The sequence below is a fragment of the Buteo buteo genome, chromosome 5, assembly GCF_964188355.1.
Source record: "Buteo buteo chromosome 5, bButBut1.hap1.1, whole genome shotgun sequence".
Classification (NCBI taxonomy): domain Eukaryota; kingdom Metazoa; phylum Chordata; class Aves; order Accipitriformes; family Accipitridae; genus Buteo; species Buteo buteo.
In genome coordinates this window covers 41,468,442-41,486,693 of record NC_134175.1, presented here as the reverse complement: position 1 = coordinate 41,486,693, position 18,252 = coordinate 41,468,442, and the positions used below count along the sequence as shown (strand labels likewise).

Here is an 18,252-nt window from a genome sequence, read left to right as displayed (position 1 = left end):
TAGCCATGGTAAATTGATTTTGTACTGAATATGGGCTGGTCCCTTGGAAGGTTTTTTGAACCTCCTACTCCAGAGATCATTGTGCAAAACAGTAAGAGGAGGCTGCTTGGAAGTCTTGTCACATCCATCAGTGGAGCCCACAAAGAGGAAGGAGGGATTTAGTTCTGAATGGCGACTCTGCCAAAGAACATAAAGGGGTGGAGATGGACATCTTTTGGCGGTAGAGGAGCCTCGAAGGAAGAATTGCCTCCACTTTATCAAGGGCGACCATGGCTGTGACTCCGTTTGTTGGCTCGCTTCTTAGAAATAGCTTGTTGAACCTTGTTTGTAGCAACTGAAGGAAAAAAACCCCCACAACAAAACCTGTTCTTTACAGAATAAACAGTGCTGGTGGTGTGGGAAATAGTGCTGTGTGGTGCCCACCTGGCCAGTGTCAACTGCACCTGCATGTCCATTGGCTCTACTTATATTCCTGACCTGTGCTTGACTGCAGTGGAATTCTTCTTTAATTGTTTTTGACTCAGTGTATTTTAACCTCTTTATTTAGTTATTTTATTGATTTATCATATAATCTCATGTTTCTGTAATCTCCAGTACATTTAGTAAACGTTTGTTGTCATAAGCTATAAACTGAATGTGACATGGCAAGAAACCAAATTCCACCATGGCTGTTAATTACCCAGTATGCTAAAAGTCTTGTCTCAGTTTCTGTATGCTTTTGATCTTCAGTAATAGGAAACACTGTAAGTCATCCATCCCTAACATCCCCTGTGCTGTTCTCCAGTTCTGGATGTTGTCATTCATTCTAAACTGGCTACAGGTGAGAGCTTTAAGGTCTTTTTTCACTAGCATGCCATATGTCCCAGTTAACTAAAACTATCAATTTGCATTTGGCCCTGTCCATGCTTTGGCATGCTTAAAAGTAATAGAAATATCCAATGGATTAAGTTGTTTTCAAAAAAAGATAAGCATTCCCATATAGTACTTGCAACTAAATCATTGCAGTGTTAAGCACTTTCAAGCAAAATGAAGTTGATCATCAGCAAAATGAAATTGTTGTCACAGACTGACATTTTTCTTTACACAGAATGATAAAAATGCAAACACTAGATAGTGGAAACAGAAATCCAGTGCCATCTTTATCTCTCTTCTTCAGAGCTGTATCTTTCTTCCAAAGTGTCATGTTGGCATGTTCATCTAACACTGCTGCATAAATATGTAGCTGTCTAAGCTCAGCATATAGCCACAGCAGAGTGTGTACTCCTTCTTTCTTTACCCTTACAGACAGCGCTGCAATCCAGTCTGTTGCTAAAACCTGTAATCTGGGCATCATTCCTGGCTTCTGCAAGCCCTTCTGTTCAGGTATAGCATCACATCCATAGCCTCTCGTGTTGCCGGACCACCGGTGTCTTTCCACCCTCCTCTCTTTGGGCGTATCCTTGTTGCATTGCATTAGTGCTTGTATTAATTTTAAGGGTCTTTCACAGACCTGCTTATCACTTCCCGTAAGAGGCTCACCCCACTTTGAATCAGCCCATGACGCCAGCAGCTCTCTCCCCTTTGGTTAATGCGCCTTCTCCTCTTGGTTTCTCCCATGTGTCCCCGTTGTGTCTCAGAAGAATCCCGTCCTTGATATGCTAAAACTCTTCTGGTTACAAAAACCTCACAAAGAGTTATGTGGCTGGTGAGCCGTGACCTTCCCCTATTGTGTGGTTATGCTCCATTGTCTCTCTGTGCTCCACCGTCCACTGCTACCTGATGCCTCTCGTATATTATTACGCTTTGCTTATAATGCATTTTGGCAAGGCTATACCTACACAGGCTTGCACAGGGAGTCCTGGGCTATGACGGATGCTCATAGGCGCTATGAAAACTGCAAATTTGGATGACAAAGGAAGTTCCATTGTGTAAAAAAAGCTCAAATTCTCCTCTGTGTGGAATTCAGCATCAAATTATAGATGTTTTACACCAGGGTTACTGAAAGTATGCTTAAAGCACTGGCAAGTCAATCTGTTTGCTTCAAATATGAATTTTAATTTGACAGTACCTCTTCAAGGTTGAGCTGGCTGCTCCATTGTAAGCTGTCCTCTGTACACTAAAATTCCCACAGAGCTGAAAACAGTACAGGTTGTAACCTGGATGTGACAATCTTTATTGTTTATCTTAGAAAACACCATTTTAGTTTTAGTACTTGGTATCAAATGTTCTTTACTAAAGTTTTAGACAATTGTCTTTAATAATAAAACCATGTACTTGTACAGTGATTTCCATTTGGGTACACTGTAGAAACTGTGATCTGTTAAGCCTCATACAATGCTCCTTTCAGATAAGGAAATGCATGGTCTGGAGTTGCAAATTCCTACCTGACACTGCAGAGAGAGGGGAGTGTCTGATTTACAGACCTTGTGTTATTTAATGGAATCTCCTGCAGGACAAATGGAAGTTGAAGGCACCAAAACTCAAATTTGTTTTTGTACATGAGACTGTGGCCTTGCCCCAGGATGTCAGAAAGAAGAGGACGGGATGTGCGGCATCTTGCCCATTGTTCTAATCTTTAAACCCGCTCCCTCTCCGCACCGCCAATTCAGTGGATGCATTTTGTGATAACAGAAAAAAAATGCTGTCTAAGAACTCATTTTGTGCTAGACAAGAAAGTTTTTAGTCCTCAAGAGAGCAAAGTTCAGTGCTCATCTCTGCTTCTGACATACTCGGTGGCTTTTCCTAGTCAGTTGACCTCTCTCTTCTTCTGGTTTTCCTTTCCTCCCATGTGTCTGTGTTGTCTGTTTAGCTTGTAAGTGCTCTCAGACAGAAATTCTCTCCCACAGCATGTTTGTATATTGCCTAGAAATATGGGGTCACAATCTCAGTTCATGCCTCTATGTGCTCCTATAATACAAGTAAATAACAAAGGATTTTGAAGCTGTGAAAGAGAGAAAATCAGTAGCATTGACCATCCAAGAAGAACTGAAAGCAGCTGAAAACTTTCCCTCAAAAACTAACATTTGCAGTTGAGAACAGGTTGTTTCTGTAGGCGCAGACACACAACAGAGGCACAGGAGCTTACCTACTTACTGCTTGCTCCAGAGCTGTGTTACTGGAATGTGCTCTGTGCAGAAGGAGAACTGTGAAGCATCTTACCTTGCACCTGAGATAAGAGAAGACCATGAACAGAGTGGGTTACCATGACTCAGCTGATGTACAGTAGCTCATTGGGCTGGGATAACTCGATCAAAGAAAAGTAGAGCTCCCATACCTGGAGGCTGAGGCCCTGTTCTGCCAGGTGTTACAGCGATGCTCCATCTGGGTGTGCGTACAGTCTGAAAACATAAGGTGGGAGGACAGACTCTGCTCTAAGTCAGTGAGGCTTAAGAATGAAACCAATAAGGAGAGCATGGTCAGTCCTCCTGGAAACGCTCCTCCCTGTCTCTTGGGTGCAGATGTACACTGTTTCTGTAATTTTTGTACAATAGGTGAGCCAGGGTGGAGGAACTTCCCTCAGACTATTGGATGTCTCTTTGTAAGGATGTGGTGAGCCTGTGAGATGGAGAACTATACATATATGAAGATGGTATTATTTGGACCCGAGTTAAAGATCCATTCTTAAAATGAGAAAGTCCTTCTTTCTGATGAATGATTCCTTCCTTACTGTGCTAGTATGTAGCTTCCACTTCTGCTCTGACGTGAACAGAGTGAGTGATCGTGTTCAGCAGCCAATAAATGCCTGGCCAAAATCAGTCCCAGTATAGTAAGTGGCTGGCTTTTGTTTATAGACAGAAGGTCTGATTCAGAGATTAAGGTTATGGGAACTGGAACCCACTGATGGATTTTTTTTTTTTGCATGTTTGCCAACCTTCATCTTCTAAGTGTCCAGCCACTCCAGAAGAGCTGTGCAACTGGGCCAGTCTGTCGATAGGCACTATGGGTACTTAGTTTAAATGAAACATACAGCTTGAGTTTTACCACATCCCGAAGGATCTGAGATCACTTAAGGGAAATCAATTAATAATTTGATAAAACACAATGCAATTGCCTTCATCCAAGCCCCCTCCTTTCCCTGCGATGAATTGACTGAATCCTGTGATCATTCCTCATACCTGTCACTGCACACAGCAGTGATCTGTAATTTGTATACTGCAGTATGTAGCAGAACCATTTGTTGAAGCTTGGCATTATGTTCTTTCGGTATTAGTTATCTGTTTATCAGACATGTTTATCACAGTTTTAATAAATTACCAGTGTTGGAACTTCAGAAATGGCCTCTAGGGTATTAAGCTACTGTGCTTTATTATTAAGAAGTTAGATTTCAGTAAGTTATTATTTATAGAGCACTATAAATGTGCCTTGTCCTCGAGAGACAAAAGCCAATGCTTAAAAAGGGGAATTTAACTTTCTACTTTTAGACTAAGGCAGTAAGTCTTTATGGAGAAGTCCTGGAGGATTAAATAGGGAAGAAATAGCTAAAGTGTTGTAGAAATGTTTTTACAGTACGCATCATAGAAACCAAAGTTAAACAAGAACCTTTTCATGGATTTTCTGGATCCAGCCTATAGAATTGTCTTTCAAAGATTTTTTTTTCTTCTAGGTGCTCTAAGACCCAGGACTAACCAATTGCTTTTAAATGCTGTAGAATTTAACCAGGGAAGGGTAGATTTACACTGGTGCTATCTTGTGTAGAGACTGCAAGGTATATAGAAACATAGAATTACACTTATGAAATGGATTTGTCATTATCAGCAAGAATCTATGGGTGATACTTCAGAGGTCTGAAATCTGTTCATCAGTATGGATGAAAAGATTGAGGCTGACATCTTGTAAGGGAATGAATTGGCCTCTGAGCAGCCACTGCGTGAAGGACTTGGTCTGCACCCCAATTTAGCAAAGTCCTTAAGCATGTGGTTAAGCTAAACTGGTCCAATAGGGTATGTAAATATGTGCTTTATTTCCATTAAAGTTGGCAGATATTAAATGCAGTGCAGAAACATGGTCCCTCCGTGTTCCTCTCTCCCCAGACTTGGAGAAAAGTTTCCATACCTTGCTGTGAAATGAGCTGATCCAAAAAAAATCTGTAAATGTAAATAAGAAATGCAGAGATTTTGGGCCAGTATAAGGAATCCAGGAAGCTGCCTTCAAAGCCAGTCTTTTTTTTTTTTCCAGAGTTACATTTCTCTGAACATACTAGTGCCTTGTACAGTTACTGGAAAGGAAGATGTAAATAAATACACAGGGAAAGAAATGAGTCTGCCAGCTCGGGTCTCTAGTGCACAATAACTGTCATATCACACCACCTCCTGCCCTCCTTCCTCCTGCATAACTCAGCACAGGGTGATGTGACTGGCAGACTCTGCTTGGGGTGCCCTGCATGGCACAAGCGGAGAACAAAATCACCTCATACTCCATGGGCAGATAGAGAAGTCTCCTGTGGGCACTGTGGAGGGTTGATGGAAATGCCACTAGCAATCCCTGCAGACCTGAGCCTGGGACACAAGGTGCTGCTTCTGCTGACATTAGCAGGAACCTGAGGAACTCAGTACCTTTTAGGAAATGCTGCTGGGCATGTCACACAATCAGTCCCTGGGGTTTTTTTGCAGTAAGCCTGTACTTGGTTTTTTTTGTCTCCTTCCAAACATACACAATGTACATTTTTGTATTACACTTTTTCCCCCTGATAGGAGAGAATAACATGATTCTGGGTCTGTCTGCAGGCATGCAAGGCTGCCAGTAGCTTGCACGGAACACTTAATGGAAGTGAGGCTGGTAACAGATGGATAGGTTTGTAATAAAAGACTTTAGAAATTAAGAACGGGTTTAATTTACCCGATAAATATGCATGTAACCTATTCTCTTCCAGTCTTCACTTTCCAGTTTTAAAGCAATGTTCTGGTTTTGCACAAAAACCTACAACCTCTGTTGTGCAAGTATAGTGCAGGGATTAGTGTATGCTCAATCTATTAAATTCATACATGATGTTTGAAGTAATTATGAATTGCTGGCCTGAATGTAAAAGCTGGTCCATAGAAGTCAAAGAAATTTTCACATCAGCATTTAAGGATGCACATAACTATTGATAAGAGGACTTGCTAGTGACAGGCAGGTACTTTGGATGCCAACACTGGGATGTGCAGGTAATTAAATAAATCTATCTAGAAAGCTTCTCTCAACAGTGCGTGCTGAATAACTGATTTGACAGCACATGATGAGCTAGAATTTCTAGAGCACTGTTGGTTTGCAGTCTGAACTGGGAGCAAACCGTGATGCTCATAATTTATTGGAGGAGACATTAACTCTTTCTTTCTCTGTCTGAGTGTGACATTTGAATATTCAGATCTGCAGAGAGCTTAGCCATTGTGGCCCATTTCTGTTAATTTCTAGTTGGGCAGTGTTGCACCAGGTACACATGGTTGTACACGTGACTGCTTATCCTGGGATTGTTCTCCTTCATGTGACTTCCTGAAGATGCAGAGATAACACACAGCCTCCCCCCTCTTTTTTAATTGAGAAAACCTGCCTGCATAGAACTCAAGGACAGAAATAGAGATGTGAAGAACCAGGTGTCCATGCAAATAGGCTGAATGGAAGGCACATTTAATTGCATTTTCAGTTCATAGAAAAAGTTGCTAGTACTCTCGTGCCTGTCTGCACAGATGGCTGGGCAGTCCTGCTCATGGTTTGCATGGCTCTTGTCTTACACAGCAGCTGCAGCGCTGAGCTGGTTGTTTCATTTGTATGGCATATGAATCTGGTCTTCCTCCATTCTGCACATGAGCCATGTGGTTGTAGAGGAGGTCTTCAAAGTGGCTGGGAACACTGTTAGAAACTGCATTTCCTCTGGAAATGCAGGAGGGAAGAGATGCTGGAGAGCTTGTAAGGAGATAGCATGAGGAGCTGGAGTGCTCTTGGTAAGGCTGTAAGGGAGGAAATTGCTGACAGCCTAAAAAAGTGTTTGCTTGGTTGCTTAAGCACATGGCAAGTAGGGGAGCAGCTAGGAGAAAGTACATACTGTCCTGTGTTTGTATGCAGCCGTGCTCCCAGGTTTGTCACGACTTCATCCAGACTGTTTTCCATGACCCATGCCATGAAAGTTGTTTTATTGCTGCATGGGTCCAGTAGTGTCTACTCTTCTGGTTTTGACTGATGTGTAGCAGGAGGTACAAAAATAATCCCAGATGTGTTTTCTGGAGCTGGGAAACTTAAATCATAGAATCATAGAATCATTTAGGTTGGAAAAGACTTTCAAGATCAAGTCTAACCCTCAACCATGCCCACTAAACCATGTTCTGAAGTGCCTTATCTACGTGCTTTTTGAATACCTCCAGGGATGGTGACTCAACCACTTCCCTGGGCAGCCTGTTCCAATACCTGACAACCATTTCAGTAAAGACATTTTTCCTAATATCCAACCTAAACCTCCCCTACCGCAACTTGAGGCCATTTCCTCTCATCCTATCTCCAGCAACCTGACAGAAGAGACCAGCACCCACCTCACTACAACCCCCCTTCAGGCAGTTGTAGAGAGCGATAAGGTCTCCCCTCAGCCTCCTCTTCTCCAGACTAAACAGCCCCAGCTCCCTCAGCCGCTCCTCATAAGACTTGTGCTCCAGGCCCCTCACCAACCTGGTTGCCCTTCTCTGGACACGCTCCAGCACCCCAATGTCTTTCCTGTAGTGAGGGGCCCAAAACTGAACACAAGACTCGAGGTGCGGCCTCACCAGTGCCCAGTACAGGGGAAAAATCACCTCCCTGCTCCTGCTGGCCACACTATTTCTGTTACAGGCCAGGATGCCGTTGGCCTTCTTGGCCACCTGGGCACACTGCTGGCTCATATTCAGCCGGCTGTCGACCAGCACCCCCAGGTCTTTTTCTGCCGGGCAGCTTTCCAGCCACTCTTCCCCAAGCCTGTAGCGCTGCATGGGGTTGTTTGACCCAAGTGCAGGACTCGGCACTTGGCCTTGTTGAACATCATACGATTGGCCTCGGCCCATTGATAATGTCTCGGGCAACTGAGAAAATAAATCATAAATTCAGGATGATGACCCAACTGAGTGACGGAGAACTTCTGGTGGATACTGTTTGTACCTCATCCAGGCATGCAGAGGCAGCTTTCAGCAATAAAAAGCAATAGTATTAATTAGGTTTATTGAGGGAGATGAGGAAAGGGAGGGGAGGCACCTAAGTCAGTGTGCAAGAAGCTGGCTATTGAGAAGCGTTATGATCAAGTAAGGAGGCAAATTACAAAGCATCCCTTACAGTGCTGTAGTGTTACACAAGTGTTAAGTAGGTCTCTGCCTCACTGCAAAACAAATGGGTACACACAGATGTACTCCAGAAGAGAGAGATCTTTCCGAAGACTTCTCTGTCAAATGTCCAGGATGTAGTCTGATGCTGGGGCAAAATGAATCTAAGGCAGAGGAATAAAATTTCATCTGGCAAGGAGGGGCTTGGGTTGGACATAGCAGTGAGATGCAGGAAGCAGAGCAGCAGCATTACACAAGGAGGTTGCACAGAGAAGCCCAAGACAACAGAGATGACGAGTGGGAAACTGTGATCTGAAAAGACAGCTGATCAGTCAAGTGAAGAAACCCAACAATGCTGGAAAGCTCCTGTGAAAGCCCCAAACTCAGAGGTCTGAGCCTGCCCAGGACCTCTTACCAGGCCCAACCCAAAGGCCATGAGCATAGATGTGTGGTGGCTCCTGGAGCCCAGCAGAAGGACTTGTCTAGGCTGTAGGTCAGCTGACTGGTGCATGTTCATACCTTGCAGTGCGATGATTTAAACACACATTAGCTCCTTGGCTTTGCAATTATGTTTTTATTATTGACAAGATGTTCTGCTTTGCAGGGTCATGAATATTTTCTTTGAGTCACTAGAGGTCATTGGAGTTATTCAGCCCTCAAACTAGCTCCTCCCTGTCCCACCAAAGACATGTGGGACTTGTAAAACATGCTCTGGATTGCCATATTGCTTAATTATCCTCTTAGCTCTAATGAAGTGCACCCTGACTAATGGTGCAGTCACAAACAACATGTTCCTATAATTTGGGCCATCACCAAGAACTTCTGTTATCAGTAAACTCATCAAGGTACTGCTTCAGAAAGCTGAAGGGCAGTGTTGCCTCATAAAAGAAAATATTTAGGCATGGAGAACATAGCTGGAGGGGACCAGTGCTCTGACATGAGCTATGTTTACAACATGCCTTAGCTCTGCGGTGCAGGTGTCTGACAGGAGGAGCTAGGTGTCCCCTAGGAGGCCAAATTCTTTGTTGCCTTGCTGCAATCCCAGAAGACCCAGAGTATTTGCAGAGAAGCAGCATCGACTGCTGAAGTAACCAATGATTTTTGTTTTCATTTTGTCCTGTCAAGCACTGCTAAGTTAAACTTGGCTGTATAATAGAGAGTGCTGTCTCTGTTTTTGAAATGGGAAGAAGAGCCACCTAATAAGCTGTCTCTTTTCTGGATTTTTTTTTTTTTTTCTATTAAGGTTGTCACAAATTGATCCGAGGTGCAAGGATAGTGTGGTTAGGTGAATATGGGCTAGGTTTGGGACTGGGGATCAAAATGCTGCTCTGCAGTTGTTTTGCAGATGTCAGGGGCTCCTGGGAGTCACCAGTCAAAATTCCTTGCTCTCCTGTGATGGCTTATCGAGGTGAGCTCTCTCATCCAGTGACATATCCCCTCTCAGGATATGGCTAAATGACCCTTTCCAGCAAGGACTTATCCCAGCTCTCACAAAAACACTTCTGAGGCACAAGCTTTTGGCTTCAGCCTGGATTGGACCACAGTACATGGGAGGTATTTCCCAAATGACTCCCGGGGAAAGATCTGTGCTCTTCCCTTCTCCCAACAAATCTTCGCCTGTGCTCATAAAGTCCTACTTCAAGCCAAATTGAACTGAATGCTCAGCTAGTGGAGAAGATACCTTTTTTTTTCCTTTTTTTTTTTTTTTTTTGAATGAGGTAGAAATACCCCTTCCCCAAATGTTGTGTATAAATGCATTTCCTGGGTGGTGGTATTTCTTGTGCTTCTGAGTGAGTGTCTTCATGGACCTGAGCTGGGGGTGGGAAAATTCTTCCCCTCTTCTTATTGGTCTCCCATCTTTCCCCTGTAAAAGGCAGGATTTAGCATGTGTCAAGGGGACAATTTCTATAGAAGCCCAGAATTTAAAAAAATGTATTGGCTGCAGTGAGAAGGTTCAAGAAGAGTTCAGATCCGGACCGAACTTTGAAGCTATTTCCTGCATTGGTAATGGACTGGGGGAAAAAAAAGAAACCCTGGCTCTTCTAGGGGAGCTTTGGATCTGTATCTGAACTTTGCGAGCCTGGTCCTTCCCTGTGTAAAACAGAGCTATTTTTCTTGTACTCAGAATGATGTATTATGTATAGTATGGATGTTTATATGTATTTTCACCTCCAGCTAACAATACCTGCTTGAATTTGTTAGGACTATTTTAAAAAAGTGCTGAAGGGAGGAAAATTGCAGAGGGCACTGAATGGTTAGGTATGTTGCTGAATATTTTAAATCTAAAAGTTCTCTCTAATCCAGCCTTGCTGGTCTTGACTTTTCTTGCAAAGGAAGGGGCCTCTTTGCTCTGAAGCAGCCAGTCAGAGCCAACTGGGGATCCCACGTGCTCTCAGCCCCGAGTCAATAGTGTTCTCAGCCCTAATGCGTTTTACTCTGCCTCAGCATCTGACCCCACTTTTCTGGCATCACAAATCACCATCCAACTTTTCTCCCTGCTTCCTGTCTCACCAGGTTTCACCTGTCAGCTCCTAGTTGTTGTTTTATCCAGCTCACTTCACTGCAGGATTACTTAGAAAGTGATAATCTTGTGGGTAAATTTAAGGAGGCCAGCAGATTTGTGCGGAACTACTGGACTTTGCTGTAGGGAAGGTTTTCATTTTGGTGATGAAATCTGGTGGTTTTATACAGCACAGTCCTCTTCGAAAAGAAGGTGATGGCTTGGTGTCTGGGCTTATGTGTTGGACCTTCCAGCTGAATGATGATCAGAAGTTGTATTTACATGTAAATTAAAGTCTGTCCTCTGTTAACATTCCAGTTGCTTCTGCCTCTGGACTTCTCATCTATTTATCATTTGTGTGCACTGTGAGCACAGTGGGAGCGAGATACATGTTTACCGTCACAATGCTGCTTTTAAATTGGGCTGTGTAAATTGGCTGGAGATACTTGCTCTTGTTTTGGGAGTCTCCAGACATGGTGGTTGGTGGCATTGTCATGTGACTTGTGCATTTTGGTTTCTCAGGCAACAGCATGGGGTTCAGATGAAGACACCAGGAGGTCCTGTCAAAGTAAGGGGAAAACAGAGGTAAGTTTTGCTTTGCTACAATGATGATATGGGTAAATTCATTTGCATCATGTGAAATCCACACAGGGAACATCTGACACCAGCTTGAGCTTGTAAATTTGCAGCAGTTTAGCTCTACCACCACAAGTGTATAAGCACCACCGAGTAAGCCATTTCAAAGGCCCCCTGTCCAAGTTATTAGACTTGCTCTGCATGAAATTTAAAGTTGATTTCACTGCTGGAGAGGACACAATTTGTGACACGTCAAGGAGCAGAGTGGTGGCAAGCCAGGGGTAACATCTTGCAGTGGGATCTGAGGCTGGACAGGTTGGCTTAGTCTAGGTACTCAGCAGTGAGCCGCTGGCATTTGGCCACGTGGGCTTCAATGCGTGTTTGCAGTTAGAATTCATCTTTGTATAACTCGCCTGAACGTGCAAATTGAATCCGCCAGCACACTGCAGTCTGTTCAGGTGTAATATCACAGAGCTCCTTCAGAGGCAGGTGCCGCCTGCTAAACTGCAGTTTAAAGTAAGAACTGCTTGAACCAACGCGTGCCGTCCCAGAAGTTCAGAGTTTGCAGGCATTTCTGATCCAAACACAGGTCCTTTCTGCCCCTCTTCTGAGAAACTAAAACAAAGCCATCTATCAAAAAGCAGGAAATACTTTGAAATATTTTTACTGTTCAAAAACCTTCGGGCCTCAACTGAGACAGTGTCCTGTTGTCCTTAATACTACACCACAAAGAGTTCTCAGTCTATACCAAAGGAGTTGGACAAAGGATAAGAGAGGATAAGCACGATCTTTGCTTAGAAATGGACAGTCAAGCAGAGAGTGATTGTGTGGCTGGCCCAAAATGCTGGAATTCTGCCAAGTTCTAGTTCAGTGCTTTAAACAGAGGATTATATGATCTTCCATTGACCACGTTCATTTTATATAATAAACTTTATGTGATTACTGTATTAACTTGTATATACACAAAAAAGCTAGCTTGAATTTTGCTGGATAGGCAACAATTTGCTTCATGTGGCAGTGCAGAACAGGAGTATGGATATCCTAGAACATCTGTTCGAGTTTCATATAAGATCCGTGTTATGCAGGAAAACACCATGGAGGCACAAAATGGATTGGGCTAGGTGAACACCAAACATGGCCAGCCATGAGAAGAAGAACCCAATAGAGTTTGGACAAAATTAAAAAACTCCAAAACCCAAGACATGAGGTTTTTTTGAATTTGTAGTCTTTGTACTTTTAAATGTGTAAAGAAAGGATTTTCCTTTTTTCTTACATTGTAAAGTTTGTGAGATTTAAATTGTATCCTATTGTTCCTGAATAATTTGAATTTATAACCCAGAATTATTTTGTCAACCCGTGGATAAAGCCATGCATTTGACTGAACAAATTCTAGGATAATTTCAATTTATCTTTTTTACTGTCATGCCAAAAGCAAGCAATGGTCTGAGTATCTTCGCTGCTGCTGCCTCCTCACACTGCAAAGAGTTTGCCAAAAATTTCATGAGGATAATGCTCTGAACAGCTGAGTTTATGCTGCTTGTGATCCAGAGCTTGAAATTGTTTGGTGGGCGCAGTGGCCATGGGTGTGAATTTCTGAGGAACAATAATTAAGCAGATTGTTAGACACATTTTGGCATACAATTAATGGCAAACAGAAGTGTTGACTAAGAGTCTGACAAGAAGACATGAAGCTACAAACAAAGGCAGAAGGATTCTGCAGTAGCTAAGTAAACTCAGATCTCCCAAGTCTGTATCCACTCTAACCTGTTTGTCCATGGCTGAGTCCCTCTTGGGACGAGTCTGCACAGTCATTGTTTGTTACACTGCAGACAAATGACTTAGCACTAGCTCCAAAAATACCGAATTTAGCCTAGCCAGCTGGTGAAGTGCTCTACTCCAGCTAAGAAGTCCAGCTCCGACACAGCATCTCTGCCCTTGGCTAGGTAAATGCAGCAAGTGAAGGCAACACTAATGTTCACATTTCTGATTCTGCTGTGCAATGGCGGTACAAGGTGCAGAGCTCTGTCTGGCTCAGCTCTGCTTTGTCAAAACTTGACTAGTGGCAGTTTTCTACCTAGCATGGATGATTTGATGATAAATATGTTCTGGATTGTCAGGCACTTGGATATGTGGTGGTGGAGGCTAGAAATAAGGACGACCTTTGGCTCTTACAGTAATTCACAGCGTAGTTTGCATAAGTTATATGACCGGTCCATTTTCCTTGCCCATTTAATAATATATATATTTTAGGGTGAGGTTTTCAAAGCCACCTAGTGTATTAAAATGTTTTTTTCCCCCTTCATTCTTATGCCTGTTGAGTATCTAAATCAGATTCTCCCTGCTGCTGAGAAAATCTCTTCCTGAAATGCTTAGAACTTTACCATAAGGAAAATAAGAAGTGCAAGAATAAAAGCCACAAAATGCATATTGCAGAAATATAATTATTATGGCATGATGGCTACTCCACATTTGAGTATCTATTGGTCAGAGAAAAGGGAGATGAGAAATCTGGGTCACACATTTAAGGTTAGAAGGTACCATTTCTTCTGACACCTTGTGTAGCCCTGGCCACAAATTTCACCAGCTTATTCCTAAATTGAGCTCAGTAACTTGTGTTTGACTGCTGCACCTTTTTGAGGAAGGAAGAAGTTTTGAACTGAAGGCCTGACGCAAGTGGGCTGACTGTGTGTTTTGCTGGCCTGTTCTAATGGCAGATCACCTTCCCTGTTAACAACAAGTACTTTATTTCCTTTTTGGATCTGTCTTCAGTTTTGAGTGGCTGGGTCTCGTTTTACCCTTCTCTGCTAGATTAGAAAGCCCTTTAGTTACCAATATTTATTTTTTACAAAGGCACTTATATGCTCCTGTCAAATCAGTACTTAGGCTTTTTAATAAAGTAAAATGCAGAGTTCTCCAAGCCTCTTTCTCTAAGTCATTTTTCTACTGCCCTCGAATATTTTTCATCTGTTTTCTGCAAACTCCAATTTTTCACCTGTATTCCCTTGTCAATCTCTCTAATGCCTGAGTGTGATTAAAACAGTCTTCCTCCTCTGTTCATACATGTTGCAGTTTCATAAGCTTTTCTGCCATAGGAGATCACACAGAATTGCCTAGCCACTGTGACCACTAAATCCTTTTCACAGTTGCTAGTCTTGGGATGTAATCTTCCAGTCTATACATGGAACCCTTTTGTTCCTTGCTCTTTAATACATAATATCTTACAAAAATATATTTTGTTTGTTGGGTCCAGCTCACCAACCATCCTAGAATATATCAATATATGTATAGTGAGGCATTGGCCTCACTGCTAATCAGTATTTTTGTAATCTTTGGGTTATGCACAAATGTTTGTTAAGAAAAATGTTGATACTGGGCTAGTACCACCCCATCTGGTGCCCTGCTAGAATAGCAAGTTTATGAATTATTTCACTCTGAGGACTTTTTTCAGCCCAGTAATTTATCAGATTTTAATCCATTAATATATAAGTTCTTGAACCTGATTTTAAAATTAACTCTCTGCAATATATCATGTGGTATTAAAAGAAACACCTCAGAAAAGTCTCTTTCATTTATGTTATTTTTATCATCTAAAACTTGTGGTTTCCTCAAGGAATTGTACATGCTTTACTTGCCATGTCTCTGGAGATCCATGCTGGCTTCCATGAGTAATCATTTTTTCAGCATTTATAAAATGTGTCGTGACCAGCACCTTAAAATTGTCCCCTGAAAAACACCCACATTACTGAGAGAAAATGCAGAGAACAAAGTCAGTGTTATGCTGCCTTTCCTTCTGTCTTCCAAACGAAATCACTCAGAGGTTGTAGTTAAAATGAGTGATGGATAGAGCAAAAGGGGAAGAGGTATATTTAATTTCATTAGGAGTTGCTCAGCTTCTAGTTTGTAATTTGTCTGTCTCTGCGTAACAGTCCACATCCACCACATCTAAGGAATTTTGCCTGACATGGAAAGTTATGGCTTTCCAAACATGAGCACTTTGATCCTTCTCTTGTCTAAGCACAGAATTATTTGTTAACTTTCCAAAAGCAGCACACCATCACTTCAAAACGTGAAAGGGAACCATTTGTGAAAATGGCAGTGAAAGTGGCAGCTCTTACGTGCTGTCCTAAGAGCTTTGTGTAGCTAGGAGAAAGATGACACACTAATAACACTTGTGGAGCAAGAAAGAACTGAGAGAAACATCTGATAGGCATCCAGCTACCGATTGTCCCACCATATTGCCAGAATAGTTTCTTCCTTTCCTTGTATGATGTCCTGATGCTGGGGGGTCTTATGATTCACACAAGGTTACGGGGAAATCCTAAGCCAAAGCTTCAGCCCAGCTAAATGGGTTTGGTGCAGAAATTGCTGAGCTAATGGAGGAATCAGCTGGTTTAGGCCTTCCAGTGGCTGTGTGTCACACAGAGGATGTGTGCTCGGGTTATCTAGTGGAGCTGGGAATCTCCACGCCACTTACAAATAATAGGCATCCAGGTAGGACAGGCACCATGTAAATCCCCAAGCAAATAGAAATAACTGGGAGGCGGTCAGGTATTTTTCCTCCCTTTGTAACTGTTCCTAGAGACCTGAGCCTACTTTCCTAGTAGAATGCAGAATCAGCCCCCAAATTTGATTTGAAGTCCATTAAAGAAAACTTGGCTGGAAAAATCATTAGCAATTCTCTTTGCTATCTGTTGCACTTGAAGGAGAAAGACAACTTGGTCAGGGAATTGGCTTCAACTGATTAAAATAATTGTTTGTCCAAAGAAATAAATATAGATATCTGAAAGTGTGTTAATAACAGTGCTCGAGAACATGTTAGGTCTTGATTATTTTTTAACAAATTGGGATGAACTGCAACAGATAAATTAAATGTTTGCTGCTTTCCAAAATGTCATTGAAGAGGTAACATGGAGTTCTGCTGGCTGATTCTCTGAACTCCAAGTTGTAGTCTAGGAGTTTGTGTTTCTTTACTGAGGATGGCAGACCATCTGAAACAGCTATTTTTCTCATACAGCCTGTAACTGTGTTTTTAATCTAAGATTAAAATAGATTGGTATATGACGAAATAGTTTTAGCCTAGAAAAAAAAAAAAAGAATTAGAAAGGAGATCTCTGACAACAGGGCTTGAGTGGTTTATGCAAAATAAAAGGCCAATTAAAGTAGTGCCTATATCTGGTTATGTTTTCAAGGAAAAATACATCTGTACAATGAGATTAAGGGCTTATAACATTGCAGAACTCCAGTGTTCAGAGATGACAGAAGAAACGACTCCAGAAGCACCTGCAGCTAGCTTATTTGCAACACCCTGAAAATGTCTTTTTAAATTTTACCTCAAACCGAAGGCGGCAGGAGTTCAACCCCTCCATTTGCTGATCTGTCCACACAAATGAAGGGAGTAACAGGGCACCACTCTCAGTTCTCAGGTTTGAAATGTGCTTTCAAAGCAGCCTGACATCTCTATGAGCTAGAAAGAGGCCTGGTCCTGTCCACACTTGTGGACGTTACAGCATTCACAGACAGACACATTTAAATCTCAGTGTTGCAAAAAATTAAATAAATGAGGTTAGGCTTAAACAGGGGGAGATGGGAGGAAGGGACTTCAGTGAAGTTTATTCTCTTAGTGACAGAGAGACCCTGTGCCCTGTAGGGTTGAGCATTAGATGTCATGTACTCTTCCTTTCTAGGAAAACAAGAGTCATTAGACTGGAGAAAAGTGATACCTGCTCAATTTAAGGCCTTATCTCAAAAAAGGGACCAGTACTAGGTAATTTTGAGGAAGGAGCAAGAACCCCAAAGTGGGTAACATGCAGTTCGTAGGAAAATTGGAGATATGCTTAATGCTCTTGCAGAGAGCCACAGGTTTTTATCAGCTCTGGCATATATTTAATAATAATCCCAACTAATATAACTGGGTTATTCTCATTAACCATATAAGTTCCCAGTCTTCCACCTTTATTTAAATCCTTAATCTCTTGATCCCAATAGTATCTTCTGGTGATGAGATTTGTAGACTGATCATACACAGATTTAACTGTCTGCTCCATAATGTGAGAGCAGGATCCAAACATTGTCTCGTCTGGACAGAGTTGGGTTCAAGCTTGGCAAATTTTCTGGCTATATTAAAGCCCATCTGAATTTTGCCTCCTGCACGCCTAGAGTTTTCCAGCCACATGGAAGAAATTTCATTAAATAGCTCCTATTTTCTGTATGGGTTTGTGAGATCATTTTACCAACCAGTTGCCTCAGCTACGAATTGTTGCAGAGTGCAGCGTGTTGAATGACTTCGGAGCAAATCCAGGCTGGTTTAAAGAACGCAGAGAGGAGGCTGTTCCTCGCTAGTTATTTTGAGAACAGGGTAGAAAGAGGATCTAATGTAAATCTCACCAATGATGTCTTGAGAAAAATCCTGCAAGCTGGAGCATTTAAGTGGTTTGGTTTCTTCTTTGCTTTTGTTGGAGGTTTCATAGACTGACATGACTGGCAGCGTGTACAGCAATAAGAAATAGGAGATGAGCACAGTATTCCTCTTCAGGCTATGCAGGTTAGAGAGATGTGGTCTGGTAGTTAGACCTTTGTTGCTGTCCTTCAGCATCTCCTCTGAGTCAGTGTGTCACCATGGCAAGTCCTTTAGCACCTGCATGTTTCAATTACCCAGCTGAGAGAACAGGGCAGATAATGTACATCTGTTTCAGAACATTACTTTAAGCTTTATAAATTGCTTTGAGACCAGTGTATGAAACGTACATATTATCATTGCTCTTCCTCCAGGAGCATGGAGCGCTGTTACCATCACCAGTAAGGCAGGTCCAGGGAGAACGCCTGCTCAGTTAAATCCTAGGAACAACTACGGTTGGATATGGCCCACACCTAGTAGCGTCATTATTTAAGCAGAGTAGAAAACATCCACTAGTCACCCCAGTTTCTGCTGCTTACAGCCAATGAAAT

The 18,252-nt window shown here is 42.3% G+C and overlaps 1 protein-coding gene across 1 annotated transcript in view; it reads left to right on the top strand.

The window, feature by feature from the left end:
• Window positions 1–18,252, top strand: part of SEMA5B (semaphorin 5B) — a 281,418-nt gene that overhangs the window by 186,582 nt on the left and 76,584 nt on the right. Inside the window, exon 7 of the mRNA XM_075028790.1 lies at window positions 11,254–11,316. Within this exon, the coding sequence (XP_074884891.1) occupies window positions 11,254–11,316 (63 nt within the window). The remainder of the gene's footprint in view (window positions 1–11,253; window positions 11,317–18,252) is intronic.